The sequence below is a fragment of the Gobius niger genome (assembly GCF_951799975.1).
Source record: "Gobius niger genome assembly, chromosome: 11".
NCBI lineage: Eukaryota > Metazoa > Chordata > Actinopteri > Gobiiformes > Gobiidae > Gobius > Gobius niger.
In genome coordinates this window covers 31,323,437-31,340,568 of record NC_136862.1, presented here as the reverse complement: position 1 = coordinate 31,340,568, position 17,132 = coordinate 31,323,437, and the positions used below count along the sequence as shown (strand labels likewise).

At 41.0% G+C, this 17,132-nt stretch overlaps 2 protein-coding genes and 1 long non-coding RNA gene across 4 annotated transcripts in view; 1 reads left to right on the top strand and 2 right to left on the bottom strand.

The window, feature by feature from the left end:
* The window catches only part of fstl4 (follistatin-like 4), a gene marked incomplete at its 5' end in the record, with an annotated part of 455,018 nt that overhangs the window by 381,321 nt on the left and 56,565 nt on the right, over positions 1 to 17,132 (bottom strand). The window lies entirely within an intron of this gene.
* Positions 2,956 to 6,888, bottom strand: LOC306970473. The gene is made up of 4 exons (XR_013793399.1): positions 6,279 to 6,888; positions 5,394 to 5,528; positions 4,934 to 4,996; positions 2,956 to 4,839 (listed from the first exon to the last, which is right to left on the bottom strand). It is a non-coding gene; the product is annotated as an uncharacterized lncRNA (long non-coding RNA).
* On the top strand, positions 6,014 to 9,605 carry LOC306970472 (uncharacterized protein). 2 transcript variants are annotated; one of them, XM_079566453.1, is made up of 9 exons: positions 6,014 to 6,388; positions 7,007 to 7,078; positions 7,359 to 7,483; positions 7,568 to 8,014; positions 8,099 to 8,369; positions 8,491 to 8,696; positions 8,787 to 8,931; positions 9,010 to 9,119; positions 9,262 to 9,605. In XM_079566453.1, exons 2-9 carry the CDS (start codon positions 7,012 to 7,014, stop codon positions 9,568 to 9,570), a joined length of 1,680 nt encoding a protein of 559 aa, XP_079422579.1. In that variant the 5' UTR covers positions 6,014 to 6,388; positions 7,007 to 7,011; the 3' UTR covers positions 9,571 to 9,605. The 2 variants fall into 2 exon arrangements, with proteins under 2 accessions (XP_079422579.1, XP_079422578.1); XM_079566452.1 differs by having other exon boundaries at positions 7,005 to 7,078; positions 9,010 to 9,404.

Genomic DNA, 17,132 nt, shown 5'->3' with positions numbered 1-17,132 from the left:
GGCGCAAACACGGGGGAGCGACTGCAAGCAGGAACATGAACATGTCCCAGCATTTGAAGTCTCTTTAAACACCACAGCAGGATCAGCAGATGCAGTTATAACCCTCACAGACACATGCGACTAAAGCCCTATTGGCGACAATAGAAACAATAGAACCTTCTTAGTTCTATTGTTTTACTTTGAAGGCTTGACTCGCACCCGGAGCACATGTCTACTTAATATGCGTAAACAAAAGGATGTACTTCAGCTCCGATTATAACTGCTGGGCTGACTCTACTCTACAGGAGACATGGAAGCCCTGTAAAGGTAATTCTTTTCTTGCAACAATAATGCTTTTATATTTTATTTTGGAACCAAGCTTAGGGTTGTACTCAATGGGCGAGGAACATGCTTCTGTATGGTCCTCATGGCGGGGAGCTGACATTGCTGTAATACCACCCCCTTGTGACCTGGGGCAACTCCAAGAGACACTTCTATTGGGACTTCAAACGTCCCAAAAACGGCTTAAAAGCCTGGCTCCAAAAAGTTTTTCCTTTTTCCTTTTTTTGTTTGAAATTTGGAAGCATTTTCCGTACATTGACTGGCTCCAGAGCCTGTCAATCAAGCTCTGGAGCTCTGTGGAGGCTCCGCCCACCCTTTGAGTGCAGGACTTCCCGCCTTTTTGCCCTTTTAATGAACAGAGGAGGAGACAGGGCGGCCATTAACGTTCACACAGGACTCGGGAACCTTTTTCAATGAATGGGGCTGAATGAGACCCACTCATCTTCATTATATTATATCTATGTCTGTACTACAGACATGGTATGGCCGTACAGCATGACCTAAAGTGATAAATAGTGATGTAAATGAGTGAGCATGTGACTGAGTGACACTGACACAGTAACTTATCACTAACCAACAAAGGCCTGAGCTTCCTCTTTGTGGAAGTGTTCCTAAGGCTCCAGCTCAACAGTTCTCTTCTCCGCTGCTTCGATTACGTTTTTCAGTTCTCCTTTACGATGCTTCACGATTGTGATCCCACTGCCCCGTAAATACTTCTACAGTTCTGGCTCATTTACACTGATGTTAGTCCCCTGCCTGCCGAGACCAAAACGATGCCCCACTGTATTCTTTCACACAGAGGGGTATCAGTCTGGGCAGGGCGCCCTCGTTTTCCGCTGCTGCCAAACTCAAATGGATCCATGCAATCAATTTGTTTATTTGTTCGCGAAAGCCCCTTCAGTAACAATCCACAGTGACAAAGGAGAGCCGGTAAATGACCAAAAACACACGGACAGTCGGTGAGTTTCGTGATTCATAATTCTGTCTGAATAGTCCCTAATAACACCGCATCAACGGCAGACGTTTGTCCTTCGCTGATTGGTTAGTTACTTCCCTAAGTTCTTCTCACCGGACTCAATCGCCAGTGCAGCAGTGAGTCCGGTTTCCAGGCAAGTTAGTCCCAACTTCCGCACCCTCTCTAGTGTTTGTGCATAAGAGACCCAGCCCGACTTTCCGAGAAGGAATTCCATGTCGGAAGGTTGTTCCATATGAAATGTACAGGTCGGACCTCGGAAAATCCAACCTCCGAAGACAACAACTGTGCAGCCTCAAGGTCAGCTCACACTACACGACTTTTACGCATGATTTTGCTCTAATTCAAACAGCTCGATTTTCTTGGACGCATGGGAGAAACGCGGGAAAGCGGCGACCAATGACAGAGTGAAATAAAGAGAAAAACACCGCCGCGCCTCCCTTCTCATCTCTGTCAAAACAGCGGCACAAGCAACTCGATTCACGGCCAAGGCCCCGCATGAAACAGCACAACTTTGTCACCAAAAGTTCACGAGAACCACCTTTTCAAGCTAATTTCAACCGCGAACAGAGTTGAGCGGCGTTTACTGAGTTTGGAGACGAACTGCTCAGCTTCACCTCGCCTTTCTCCGCTTTCTCTGCTGTCTCCTCCATCTCTGGTCTGAGGCCCGTCTCCTTTTCTTATTAAATCCACCGAAATACGTCCCGCTTCTTCGCGTCGCCGACTTTTATCTCCATTTGACAGAACTATAGCCAAGTTGAAGGCTTCGTATTAGCAGTAGCCTAGCGCTGCGGTGTTGTTGACACCGTTGACCAATCGGGACACGCACATGTTTTCCCACACTCAAACACAAACATCTTTGCGGATTTGAGTTTTTGAAGCCAGAGGTGAAATGAAGCAGTACACTGGAAAAAGTGAAATCTAGGCAAGATATAATTTCTTAATTTAAGGCAAAAAAGTCTTGTTTTTTGCTGAGAAGTTATTTTTGCTCAAAATGAAATTGTCAGGCAAGATAATTTTGCTAGTTTTAAGACAATTATTACTTAATTATCTTATGAGGTGAAATAGTCTTGTTGTTGAGTATTAAAAGCTAGTAATAAGTACATTTAGGCTTAAATCAAGTATTTTACACATTTTAAGATGTTTGACCAATAATCAAAGGACCACACCTGGAGTTTCATAAGTAAAATGTTCTTATTTTAAGATTTTGCATAATCTAGTAATAAGACAAATTGAAAAATATGAGTATCAAAACAGAAGACAAAACTGTATTCTCTCCAAGCAATTTATTTAGTCCACATAGCATACAATCAAAGCTGCTCTTACATTACATCATTATCACCAGCTGGGCATGTTCATACATCATTAATAATATTACAGCCAGCCACATTTATATGGAAAGAAACCATTCAGTTGCAGTGCAGTTCCATAACATCTGTCAGATAGTATTTGATTAGTACATAAGTTTGATTTCCATTGTTTAAGATGTAATAAGGCATGTAATCCACCAACTTCTCCACGTCCACCACCTCAGTGTCCTGATCCTTATGTGGCACTTCAACCTTATAACACATGTGCTGTCTGTCAAAGCACACAGTCCGACATAGCTGATACTCAAAACAAACACATAAACTATTGACAACAAATATGTTTTTGATCTGTCCAAACTGTGGGATAGTGCGGTTATGTACTTTAGCTAAGACCAAAGACTTTTGTTTTATGTATTTGTTACTGTTAATGACAATCCATTTCACTGACACCGCGTGCTGTACATCACTGAGACCCAAGGATACTCTCAACTTTTCGGTGAGACTTTGCATATTGCCAACCTCCGAAACAGGTCCCAACTCACGGTCATTTGAGAAAACAGGGTGCACTGAAGGATCAACATTTTGACAGCTTTCATATATTTGGTTTTGATTGATCAAAGACTTGCAGATGTTTTTAAAGTTTTGTTTTGTAGCCTTTTGCTTGAAGAAGACATGCTTTGACTCAAAACGCATGCACATGTGTCTAACCATTGGACCAAGTGATCGTATCTGAGATGGTAAATGAATCATGTAATGTTGCTTAGGTGTTACATTGCGGTCAGGAAAGAGCTCTTTCCAACGTTTCAAATGATTTTCAATCAGTACTTTTAACTTTGAGATGGTCGCAATTGAAAGAAGTGGAGCAAATGCAATCTGTACAATGTCTATCAGCTCCAGTATCAGTTGACCCTCTTCAGTTACATCCAAGCTTGGCAAAATAAATGGCAGAATCCGTAACATCACAAGCATTTGACCGGATGACTGTTTCAGCTTGTTGTCATTGGACATTAATGTGTTAACAGATATTGGTGTGGGTCGATCTCTAACGTCTAGAGGGGAGTAGGGAAAACCAAGTATACCGGAATTCACAGAGTCCAGATCCACCTGTCCTGATTGAATGAGATTATTCAAAACACATTTTACTTCAAGTGGGGCGATGCCCTCCAGGATCACATGCATAATGTCCTGTGGTGTTTGTTGGATGATATCAAAATAGGGAAATTCCACAAGCTTACTCCTTCTGTTAATTCCATACGTTGTTTTTAGACTGTTGCGAAGCAGGTCTGTTTGTGCCTTTTCAATCTCATCACATTGTCTCACATGCCTCTCCAAAGATCTTTTAGTAAATGCATCCTCACAGAATTGGGATTGCATGTCCTGAAAGGAACACTCACAGTGTCTGCACTTACTGAAGGCAAAGCCGACCCCCTCTTTAAAACCTGCCATTTCATGCTGTGCAAGTGTATCTCCACAGAGTGAGACCATCGCACCATATACTGTTTTTTTTCCATTAGCTGTGTGAATTTCAACACCATTGTGCAACTTGTCCAAGTCCTTCTTAATTCTGTTCAATATGGGGTCCACCCCAGGCTGTCGAAGATCTGCAGATTTTGCCATGGCAAGTAGCCTAATGGCAGCCAGTTTTGATCTGTATTTTGGGTTTATATTTCCTAATGTGTAGTACACCATTAGTAGTTTGTTTTTTGAAGCACAGGACCCGAGTGGATTGCAAATCTCTATTTCATCAGTGTACAGAATGATCTGTAGTGCATCTGGTTTGGTAGAAAATACAGGGTGTGACTTCAACAGCTCACCATCAATAATGTCATAAACAAGTCCTTCATTGCACTTTTTAGGGCCCACCTCAACAATTGACCAAATCCGGGGATGTGAAAGAAACTGCTCCAGACTTTCAACTAACGGCACATAGTAAAACACTTTGCTCTTGATAGCGTAGCCTGCACCTTTTTTTTTCAGGATTTGACCAACAGGAATTTCCTCTGCTTCCAAAGAATCAAATTGTTTCTTCATGATACTGTCCTGTCGAAAGGTTGTTGCCACCTCAGCAAATGGATCAACAAACCGGTCAAATACATCCAGGGCATCCTTTTCCAGTTGACTTGAGGAGGCATTTCCAGAATGTTTCTTTAGCACATCCTCCATCTGCTTCTTGAGGTGGTCCATTAGAGAAGACTGGTACTGCTGTACTCCAGCAACAATGGTGTTCACAGATTTCTGAAACATGAATAATGATAAAATATATATTTGTTATCAGGTTGTGCTATGTTAAAAAATATAAGTGCAACAGAATGCAATTGACAGCAGTTACCTGTGATATGTTAGACTTGGCCCTGGTATTGATGACAAACAGTGTGGCATGTCTTCTGAGATTCTTGGGGGGAAAAAAAGTCTAATTAGGTACATGCAGACAAAGAACTATATAAAGTTGGTACATTAGGCAGAATAATATGTATTAAAGTAAAAGCAAAGTTCACTGAAAATTACACACAAAATGTGAAAATGTAGAAATATTTCAAATGAAAGTGCGGAAATGGTCCAATAACCTATGTCAAAATAAACATTGTTTCACTTGATTAATACTTTTACTCAATGTCAGAAGAGTAACCAATTATTGTACTCAACTGATATTTCAAAAAAATAATAAAAGTAGAAGGAATATGATAGAACTACACTTAAAAGTATTGCATCAAGTAGATTTATGATTTTAGAACATGACTTATGTTTCTAGAGATATACATTTTTCCATCATCTATGATGCAAGGACATACTTCTGCAGTAGGAATAGTTCCATCTTGTTCTGTGTCCGGCTCCTCTTCATTTGAGTCAGGCGTCTGAAATGGTTGATCCATATTATCTTGCTCTGCTGGAGGTGAGACAGGCTGTACAAAGTCCTCTGTAGTGGTCTGAAAAACATAAAAACACTAGTAAATAAAATTGCAGTAGTTTACAGCATCAAATAAAATATTCTTAATTAAGTCAGTGATATATTTTTTTAAAGAGTAAAATGGGAGATATGGCATTTCTAAAAGTATAATATTTTCTTTTTACACTAAAAGAAGGGGTGTGATGCATGTAAAAACAAAACAAAAAACTTTAATTGGAACAGTGTTTTTGGATTTTGAGAACACCCCACCTAAACCCAGTGCATTTTCTCCAGTTCGACTTTACCCAAGTCTTAAAGCTTCTCAACTGGTGCTTACAGACTATTAGGTCAAGTAAAGCCTCATTTGAAAGCAAAGACAGAACTGATCACAACAGATCTTTTTTCATCACTTTTTTGTCATATTTTTGGTTGAGCTTTTGTTGATTCTATTGTGGTTTATCTATTGTGTTTTTGTTGTTGCAACTTTTCTTGTTTTTTGGGGGCTTTTTCATTGCGTTTTTTTGTTGTTATTTTTTTTTTAACACTTTCTTCAAGAAGTATATAGATTTGTGGTAAGCCAAACTGGAAATGATGTGCTCTGTTCAGGTGGGGGTTAAGAGGTTAAGTCGGATTATGGACAGACCACAAATAAGGAAGAGGAATGAAGAAAAAAGGTGTCAAAGACAACACAGCGACAGCAAAATCACATTCGTACACAAACTGTGCATCGCGCCCCTTTTCATTACCACAACAAAACAAGCTAACGCTAGCTTTCAAAGAAACAACTTACTTGCAGCAGCGGCAAACTGGAGCTGTTCTCCCCCGATGTTTGTGCACCTGCGTCTCGCCCCTCCGCCGTTTGACCTCCCGTTCCTTCATCAGTTGGCTGGATACCATCACGTAAGTACTGCGGGTGTCTTCTTTTAATGTGATGGTAGTATGAATTGTAAACCCTGTAATCCTCCGTGCACCCGTCGATACCGCATAGCAGCCAAAAGTCCGGACTGCGGCTATGCTGTCTGTTGATGTGGCTCAATAAGAGCTTCAATGAAAAAGTGGTAAAAACTGCACAAATGGAGCAGCGCCAGACCATTGTTTTCTTGAGCTCAATGTCAATAAGTTCCAAACGAACGCGCATTTCCCAAAGCTAGTTAAGTACATTCTTAGCTTAGGGAGGGGTTCGTAAAATATTGACATACACGTTTGACGCATGATAGACTGGTAATGCGAGTGTCAGTCACATATTATTATCCAAACATACTTTATGTAAAGAAAAAAGTGTTCTTGGCCAAAATTAACATCGTATTAGCGATTAAATGGCGACATAACATTGACTTTACGCTCCCCCCTCTCAGCGAATTGGTATCTTCCGATAGATGCGTCAACATTGGCGGCAAACTACGTAGCGCTGCGCCCTTCTTTCGGCGGTGAAACAGAAGCAGCGGTTAATTTTCAAAAAGAAAAATCGTTTTTATCTTTCCACTTTTTAGTTTGGTGTTTGCTGGATATCTTAAAGAGCCAACATGGATGAAGATGGGGCGAGCGAAACATATCCAGAGATTGACAGTGTAACAGCCTCAGTATTAAAAGGTAAAATGTGTGTACCGTATTATCTTTTAGCAACATGCTAAATGCTAACTAGCTTAGCGTGTGTTAACAGACTACTTCAACTTCTAATTTGCGTTTAACCTTGACATTTGTCACCTGGTTTTGTCATTAATGTGAATTATTTCATGTCAGTGTGCTACAAGTATACAGATTTTTTTTCTTTTCCAATCAAAAGAGTTATTGCACACTTATACGACTGGTTGGACTATTTAGTTTAAACTGTAATAACTGCCATATTTATGAAAATATCTGTTTTTATTAGCTGCTGGTGTGAAGATGACCATGTTGCCCAGCCTCACTAAGGAGGATTTGCGAGACCTGTTTCCTGGACCAGAAAACTTTTTACGAAGAAGACACATTTGGCAACTTGTTCATGGCGATATGGAGGTGAGCTGTATTTATTGTTTGTAGAAATGTTTTGCCCCAAACTATGAGAACTGAGGCCAAATGTCTGTTGTGTTTATGTTGCAGAGTCAGAAATCAGATTGCCCAGTCCTTGACACTTCTGGTATTGACAGCCCATCTACACCTTTGCTTTCTTCCTCCTCTGACAGCAACATCTGCTCTCCAACACCCTTCAATTCTCCAAAACCTAAACATAAAGATTGTTCTGGCGCCACTAAAAAGGTGCGGCTCATTAGTCCAGAGTATGTCATATACACTGACACAGAACTAGAACTAGCAAGAAGTGCTTACTTCGAAAAGCAGCGTGCTGGACAAGACAATGACTACACCATGTCAAAAGACTTGCGCTGTAGACTTATTAGGAATACAGTTACAAGCATGATTGCTATCAAAAGAGCGTCCGAGGATGATTTTAAGTACCCAGGCCCCCGTGAACTGACTGCCATGGCTAAACGTCTAGTCGAATACTACCCAATGCTTCGAGACAAGTCTACGCCCAGTACACCCGAATGGGTAAGTCTCTCATTTTGTTAAGGAATGATTTTCTCATCTGTTACCAATGGTAATGGTTTTGTTTTTATTATTTTGTTTTTTAAGGAAATGGTGAAGAAGCAGTTGTTGAAAAGGGTTCAGAATGTGACAACTCCAAAAAAGAAGCAAGGAGCAACCCCATCAAGAAAAAGATGTCGAAGCCTAAAATTCCAGAGCAGCCAGGAGATATGCACCGAAGAGAGTGATGAACCTTTCTCCTCCCCTACTTCAGTCTCTTCACCTGCCTCATCAGTCGCCTCGTCCTCTTCCTCAACTGTGATCCTAGAGAAGTCAACTCCATCTGCAAATACTTCCCAAGAGGTGGATCTCTTGAGTGGTAGGTTAGAATTTACTTTACTTTTACATTTACTAAATGCTTATTGGAAAATATTTTAATTTTTATATCATGTTGTATTGTTTTACTTTTTGTATAATTTTGGTTTGTTATCTATTCCCAGAGAGCCCACAGAGCCAAGCAAGACACTATAAAACGCTACAGGACATGTACAAAACTAAGAACAAACCAAACAAGGAAGATGTATCTCAGCTGTTGGAACTGGAGTTCCAATCTAGACGGGCTTTCATTGACTCTGATGTGATGAAGGAACAGGACAGGCCTACGAAGATACTGCAGGCTTATCCATGTTTTAAAGAACTTGGCCATGTAAGTATTTTTTTCTCACTTAACTTGTATATTTCACTAGAGCAAAGGCCTCTTAATTTATTTGTATTATTTTAAATCTCTCACTGTTAGATCATCGATGAACTTCACCGAATCCTTGATAAAGGAAACCCCTTCTTCACAATGGAGCTGAAGAAACGTTGGCTGAGATTTTTTAACCAGGCGCAGTTTTATGGGGTGTTCAAAAAATTCATAGGGCCACCATTGCAGGACCAAGGTAAGGATGATTTATCTGCTGTTGCCCACATACACAAAGGCCTAAAATGATTATGATGTATTCTTATTGTTTAAACAGTAAAGAATGCACTTGCTGTCCTGAAAGTACTGCCTCAGATGTTCCCTTCGCATGTAGCTCTGCCGAAGAGGTTGGGACACCCAAGTGATGCTTTGTTTCACATTTTGACGGTAAGAATATTTTTAATTTTTTTTTGTTATGTTTACGTTCTGTCTTTGTGTTTGTCCCAGTTGTTAAGGAGTGTTTCAGTTATCATGTACTTTGTTCAAACTTATGTATTTGGGTGAAGATTTAATTACTTGTTTGTTTTAGTCAGCAGAGGACCCCAACACTTACCTTCAATCAAGACCCTTGGGCAGCCCTGTGGTGATTGTCTGTGAGACAAACTGCATCCTGGCCATTGGAACGGTTCCTCTGCTTACTTTCCCCAAAGAAGACCTCAGTGAAAGTGTGATGTATCTCCTTGGCTGTTATTACACCTTTCACTTCACATACCCCAAGTGCATTGGTACCCTCCTGTCTGTGCTACAGACGGAGGTTTTGTTAGATGCCATCCATGAGAAGGACATGACTACTTCCTACAAAAAAGCTATGGCTGAATGGAGAAAGTTTCATGAATAAGACCATTGAAACATCAGTTTTAGTTTAAGTAGTTCAGCAGCAGTAAGTCCCTCCTAAAATGTGGCTCCTGTTCAATTAGGGCTGGTTGATTTAGGAAAAAAAGTAATCATTATTATTTTCCCCATATTGATCAATCTCAATTTTTGTTTCGGTTTTGTTTTTTCATGATAAATTTAATAAATCTTGCTGTTTCCTAAAATTAGATACGTCTTCATCAAGTCTCCTTTTACGCACAAAAGTCTTCCGTTGTATTGTCCAAACTCCCAAACTAGGTACTGTTTGTACCAAAGAAATGGCTTTAAACCTGTCTGTTACAAAGTCCCATGCGATTATTGAGGTTGACCAAAGTAGAGATTGAAACTTTCGAAACTTTCGATTAATTGCCCAGCCTTATGTTCAATGATGTTAATAGAGTCATGTGTGAGAGATTGGCTATTGCTTCTTGCTGTGGTCTTGAAACTGATTTTGCACAATAAAAGAGTTGAAAGATATATCTCAAATGTTCTTTGTTTTATTATATAACTCTTGTTTTAAGGTTTTTAGTCTTAAAATAAATTCTGATTTTAAGCATATTTTTCTTGTAAAAAATTACATTTGAGTGAAATGTGCCTGTTTTTAGAATAGCTGTGCCTATTTCAAGTTCTATTTAGTAAGCTAATTTTTCTTATTTATAGTAATCAAATCTAAAAAGGCCAAAAATAAGTGAATATTTCTGATATTAAGAAAATTGTTCTAAACATTATAGCTTGAAAAAAGACAATATTGCTTATTTTGGGTCTAAATATACTCATTTCAAGATCGCTGTGGGTCATACAGGGCTAGTATTATTTTCTTATTTTTGATAATCTTACCAAGTAAAATTTTCTTGTTCTGTTGGCAGATAATTTTGCTTATTTTAAGTGTTACTTTTCTTATTTTAGCATATTTTTTTCTTATTTTTTTAAGTGGACTTTTTGCAGTGTAGAGAGGACAGACGCGCCGTGTTATAAAACATCGGGGAGGCATGGTAGCGCCTCCGCTTCACAGCTAGAAGGTCCCGGGTTCAATTCCCACCTGAATTCCCACGCCTTTCTGTGTGGAGTTTGCATGTTCTCCCTGTGTCTGTGTAGGTTTGCTCCGGGTACTCCGGTTTCCCCTACCACTAAAACATGTACAAGCCAGGTGATTCTGACCATCAGCCTGGCTCCACATCATGGAAATGGGTCCCCGGGCGCGGCACTGCCGTCGACCACTGCTCCTCACGGGTGGCCCCAGCGGCATCAAAGGATGGGTTAAATGCAGAGGACAAATTTCCCTATGGGGACAATAAAGTATAAACAAACAAAACAAACAAACAAAACAAAGAAACATGAGCTGTTTGTCAGAATCGTGTAGTGTGTTCGCTCTTACGATTCTCAGCCATTAAGTGTGAACCCCCAGACGTTCTATAATCACACTGAATCCAGTCGTGTAGTGTGGACCCCTCATTCTATATGTTTACGACTAGAAAAGTCGTGTAGTGTGTGATGACCTTCCCATCCCACAAACGTTCACAGTTTCATCAATCAACACATTTCAAAGAGTAAAATCCAGTTCCTCCTGAAGTTTGGGAGATATTAATCATAATTTGTACCTTTAGTTCATGCAATGTGATCAGTCTGGAATCTCGACCAAAAACATAAAAAACGTGCCAAACTTTTAAACTTCTCTTAGAAATGAACAAATCCCAAAGACTCGCATGACGAAGCCACAAATCCCCCAAAACCAATACACCTTGGATTGGTTTTGCCGATTGGAAACAGCTCAAAGTTCCCAAAGTTACTCTTTGGATCGAAACATCCCCACACGTACATACGCTCGACGCTGACTTCTTAACATCGTTACCATCCGCCGCACGTTTCGCTTCCAAAAATCAATTTCCCATCGCTTTCCTTCCGACAGCGCCGCACTTAGCCGTTTTGTTATTTACAAAATGTGTCGTCTATAATCAAATCTCGGGACATTATTTTTCTTTGGGATATCGAGCCGCCCGCTTCAAAACAACTTTTACGAAATGTGTAAATTGCTTCGCGGGGGGGGAAGAAAAATGGGTGCGGGTTTCTTTCGCCGCTTTATTAAAAGGTGCGTTTAAGTGTGAAGCGGATTGTTACCTCGAGTCGGTGAAACAGGAGCTGACAGGAGATTATTAATATTTTCTCTCCCCGGGAGGTCTATGCAAATCGGATTTGTCCTTTTTTGCAAAGCGCTGCCGGAGAGAGCCGAGGTAACTTATCTCACGACTCAAGGATCGGGCGGCAAAGAACGACGACGGGGATTTAGTTATTGTGTATGATCGGCAACATCTGATGACCATTTTTGTTTTTACGTTTACAGCTGTCCAATGAAAGCATCGACCACGGCGGAAACAGCGGATCGGCTACAGAGACGCCGCGGACTCCACAGGACGACGGAAAGAAAAGGCAGAGAGTGTTTAAATCTCCTCAAACATCTCACCGTGTTCAGGCCTCAAATCATTAGGGGAGTAAAGTTCAGACCCGACTTGTTTTACTGCAGCCCCGTCGGAGCAGCTCTGTCAGAGAGAGACAGTAGGAATGCTAACCGCTGAACCCCGGGAATGAATGGAGAAAACAATGGAAGCGCGGCTAAGACAACACGACCCATCATGACTGAAATACCTCGACTTAGACGTAATACGAGCGATCGCAAACTATGAGTGCGTGTCACATTCTGCCGTTGGATCGACGAGATGGCCGCCATGTTTGCCACGAGCGTCATGTCCGATCTAGAGTTTTATTAACATCTAAACCCCCCACCTGAACTGAGCACGTTTTCTACCCAAATCTAAAAGCTTCTGTCATGATAAAAATGTGAAAATCAAATATGCTGACGATTCGACCATCATTGGGCTGATCAGTTCAAATGATGAATGTCATGATCGTGAGGAGGTGGAGAATGTTGTTCAGTGGAGCAGAGAAAACAACCTGCTTTTGAACGCTTCAAAAACATGTGAACTTGTTATTGATTTTTGTCACAATACGAATCAGTTGCCTGTTACTATCCAAGATTCTGACGTGCAGATTGTTGAGAAATGTAAATTCTTGGGTGCGACTCTTTCTCGTGACTTGAATTGGAGCTCTCATACGATGAACTCTGCTAAGAAAGCGAGACAGCGCCTCTTCTTTTTACGCAGGCTTCGAGAGTTTACCCAAAATACTAGGATTCTTTTGAGCTTTTATTATGGTGTAATTGAGAGTGTCCTGACCAGTTGTATCACAGTGTGGTTTGGTCTCACTCTGAAAGAGAAGAAGGTTCTGAACAAAGTGGTTCGCTCAGCCAGCAGGACCACTGGCTGCACTTTGCTCGACTACTGAATCGAGCTTTACAATTTGCAAATGACGCCTCAGGCCGCCCGGCTAAGGCCTTTTTTGAGATGCTTCCTTCAGGGAGAAAGTATCGCACCATCATATGTTCTACTGATCGACATATGAACAGTTTCTTTCCTCAAGCTGTGATCACTTTAAACAAGGCACTTTAAACAAAGGCACTTCTATTTATTTATCTGTGTGGACTTTTATTGTACAATATTTAGCCCTTAGGCTTTTAATGTGACATTGTTTGTTTGTTCTGTTTTTTATATTGTGTCTTTTTACGTGTTTTACATATCGCACTTTGAGCTCTTTGCACATTTTTTTCCAATGTGGTTTTTCAAACTGCAAATGGCCAACAAATGAATCTGAATGAATCTGAATCTGAAAATAGCAATGAAAACAAGGACGAAAACGTGACTCATGAAAAAGCCACAGAAGAGCAACAAAAACATGGCAAGAAGTGGCGGAACCGAGACAAAAAAAGGAATGGAAAAGTCAACAAACACATGACCCACAATCACTTCAGAAATGTGACAAAAACGCGGAGACAACACGACAAAAATCACTTTTGTAGGTCTTAGCTTTCAAATGAGGCGTTGCACTGTTGCTCTCCAGTTGAGAAGCTTTAAAGGAACAGGCCACAATTTTCCCACACTGAGATATGTTCTTGCCTGAGCTTAGACAACTTGATGTCTGGTCTCTGTGCGTGCCCTCAGTCACGCAAAACGACCAAAGATGTTGCTAGCATTTGGCCTCTCCTAATGTATTCCTATAGCTCCAAGCGGGGGTGAAGTTGGAAGCGACCACGCTCTTCCACGGGCACAAAGACCGGTGCAAGGACAGGTACATATCAACTCGTCTAAGCTCAGGTAAGAACACATCTCAGTATGGAGAAACGATGGCCTGTTCCTTTAAGATTTGGGTAAAGTTGAACTGGAGAAAATGTGCTCGGTTAGGGTGGGGGCTAAGAGGTTAAATAGCCTTTAAACCTGATATACAACCTACCAAAATAGAGGAAGCAAGACCTGATTTCTACATAAAAGCTAATGTTATATTATTGTAAAGCAAAGGTAAGCAACGTCAGGCCCACGGGCCAAATCCGGCCCTCCAGCACAGAACCTCTGGCCCTCAAGATGGTTTTGAGAAACATTATTATGCAAATAAGAGATCAAATTCCTTTTACAGTACTCTAAACATGCAAGAAATAGTGTCAGTATTTTAAAAACGCCCTGACAGGTGATATCCCACCTCCTACAGTATGTAATGTAAAACAGTGATTCTCAACTAGTGGGTCGGGAGCCAAAAGTGGGTCGCGGAACCGTTTTCAGTGGGTCGCGAGTCTATGGGGAACTTTTTTTTCAATATTTTCCACGTGAAACTGCCTGGAATTTCAGTTTTAAAGGCATTTCTACGGCGAGTTCAACAAAAACCTGTGTGGGAAAACGCTACATGACAAATAAAGGTTTTATTTGGGTTATTTGGGCCTGTCATCCGAGGGTAACGTTGGGTCTCGACTGGGGAACGACTGATGCAAAACTTTGGCGTTTGCAGAAAAAAGTTCTTCACTTTAGGCGACAGTGTTGAGTTCGGGCCCTCGGTGTTTTGGCGATGATGAAAATCGTCCCGCCTCAAACGCAAACTCACCGACCCCTGTTGTGAAGCTCAGGCGTTAATAGTTGATGGCGGTTGACAATTCCCATGGCCGTTAGTGTCGTACCGCGGAAAGGAACTGTTTCCATCAAAGAGAACGGGCATCTTTCTAATACAACAAAAGAAAATGTACCTGCGTTTCCGTCAAAGAGATGATGATGGCCGTTGGTTACCTTGGTTACGACAGGCGCTGAATGCTTTGTAAATCTATGTATGTTGCGTTTATATCGTTGGCATGTTTGTCTCCCAGAAAGCACATGACCATACAGTATTTGGATCTCATCTGGGTCGATCTTGTGAATGAATAGGCGTTGAATGAAAGGCTAAATAGAAGTGATTTCCTAGAAAACTTGGAAGCGACGCTCAACAAAAAGTCGAAAAAGCATCGTAAAGGGTTACTCTGACATTAAAACATTAAAACAGTAATGCTCTCAACAAGATGTTTTTGGCCGCACTTCAAGGGCCTGTGCCTGATTTTGTCTGTTTGTTTTTTTTGTACAAACTTTCACAAATGTTCCGATGTCACGTGCAACGCGACTTGTCAAGTTCGGATGTTCATTTTCTCGCAGCGCACCACATACAAACGGAGCGGCCATATATCAAAGCGGCGCTGGAGCCATGGTCTGTTTGCTGGCGGCGGGGAGACAGGAAGGAGAGGCGCAGAGGAGCATATAATCTGAATTCGAAAGCAATCATTTTTGTTCTCAGCTCATAAAGCCGTCCGCGATGATGGCTAAGGCAGTAAAAACCGGTGGGATGAGGGCGCCGAGCGGAGCAGGGATGACGCCTAAGCCGCCGCAGTAGCCTGGATGGGACCTCTGCAAACGGGGGGGGGGGGAGGGGAGTTAGAGAGAGAGTTGGGACAGTGGAGCGGAGAGGGTAGGCTAAGGGCATTCCAGGTCGGGACAGCAGCACTAATTAATGAAGTAGTTATAGATCTGCAGTTGGAACGGGGCCCGGAGAAGTTCAGCGAGAGGCCTGCTTTGCCCAACGGGACAGTCCGTCCAGAAGTGCGCCCAAAGGAGGAAGTGTTCTGTTGTGTGGGACTAAGCGTTACAACGGGTGGCAAAGGGGCGGAAAATTCCCGATAAATTTAAAGAAACTTTCAATGGGAACTTTAGAGAAAACGCTTTCCTAAACCAACAATCTGCAGAATACTCTTTCAAATAAATTTTATATCATGATTTTGTTCTATCACCAGTGATAACGAGTTACTCTAATATGACTACTTTTTTCAGTAACGTGTAATTTAACGCATGACTTTTTCCAGACCAGTTATCAGATTAAAGTTACTTTTCAAGTCTCTGTGAGTTACTATTCTGTCATTCTCCTGTAGGGAAAAATATATTGTCTCGCTTCTCGTGAAGTGAGGTAACGTATGCGACACATTTTCAGCATGAAGACGACTCCCGACATAAACGTGCTAACGTATTTATCTGCCTGTACGATGTAACATTTTAAGTATGTCTACAATAATATCATCACTAGTATTAATAGGATTTTTATTTATTCTGTCTTTTTGAAGTTTCATTCTTTTTTCTCCCTTTTCTCTCCTTTCTTTTTTGTATACAGATTACTTTAAGATCCTCTTTCGCCTCGCAATACAAACACAACATCTACACGCACACTAATGCTGAACAATATGGACAAAATTTCATATCTCGATATTCATGCCACATATCTCAATATTGATAACTATGAGTTAGGGGAAAACTAAGCATTTTTCAGAAAAATAAAATCATAATACAAAAGAGCGCAGTTTTGTTGATGAGAATCTATATCGTTCATATCTTGCCTTTTCGGTTTTAATATTTTGAATGTTCATATCTCGATATAAATACGATAAAGGTGTATTTTTCTTTTGCGATATTAATATCTTGAATGTTCATATCTCGATATCGATGCGATATGTCTTTCAGCCATAACGCACACCTGCACCCGGGACAAATATCTTCACCATGTTGAAGTTGCTTGCCCTGTGTTTTACTGTAATTCTGTTTTATTCATTTTTCACTGTACTTCCAACACGCGTGTTTGCAAAATCAGTTGCCATTTGCATTTTGAGGCGGGGGAGATGATTGTGAGATGATGGTTGTTGATTAATGCAACTAAAAAGTAACTTGTAATCGAATTTAGTTACTTTTAAATTTTCTACTGTTTATCACACTATGGTTGCTTAAAGGGACCAGATGCAAGTTGGCCATTTTGTGCTCACTACTGCCACCTCAGGTCATACGTGTAACTGCAGCTTCTATATTAAGCTCGTGCATGACGGCACTTCGGACCCGAAAGAACAACTCTTTGAGTGACAGTGCAGGATTTTAGAGGCAGTTGTGGTGAACAGGTCTGAGCTCATTCTACACATTAGGACATGGCTGGAACATGTAGGGGAAGGAAAATGCATCATTTTAACATTTTTAAACTAACTCAGATTATGACCTTGACCAATACTGCACCAGGAGAGGGCGGGGCCTGTGTCTGACACAGAGCTGCATTAAATAGAACAAACCTAAATTATAGGACACATAGGGCCTTAAAACAACTTAATACTGCAATACTGCTTAC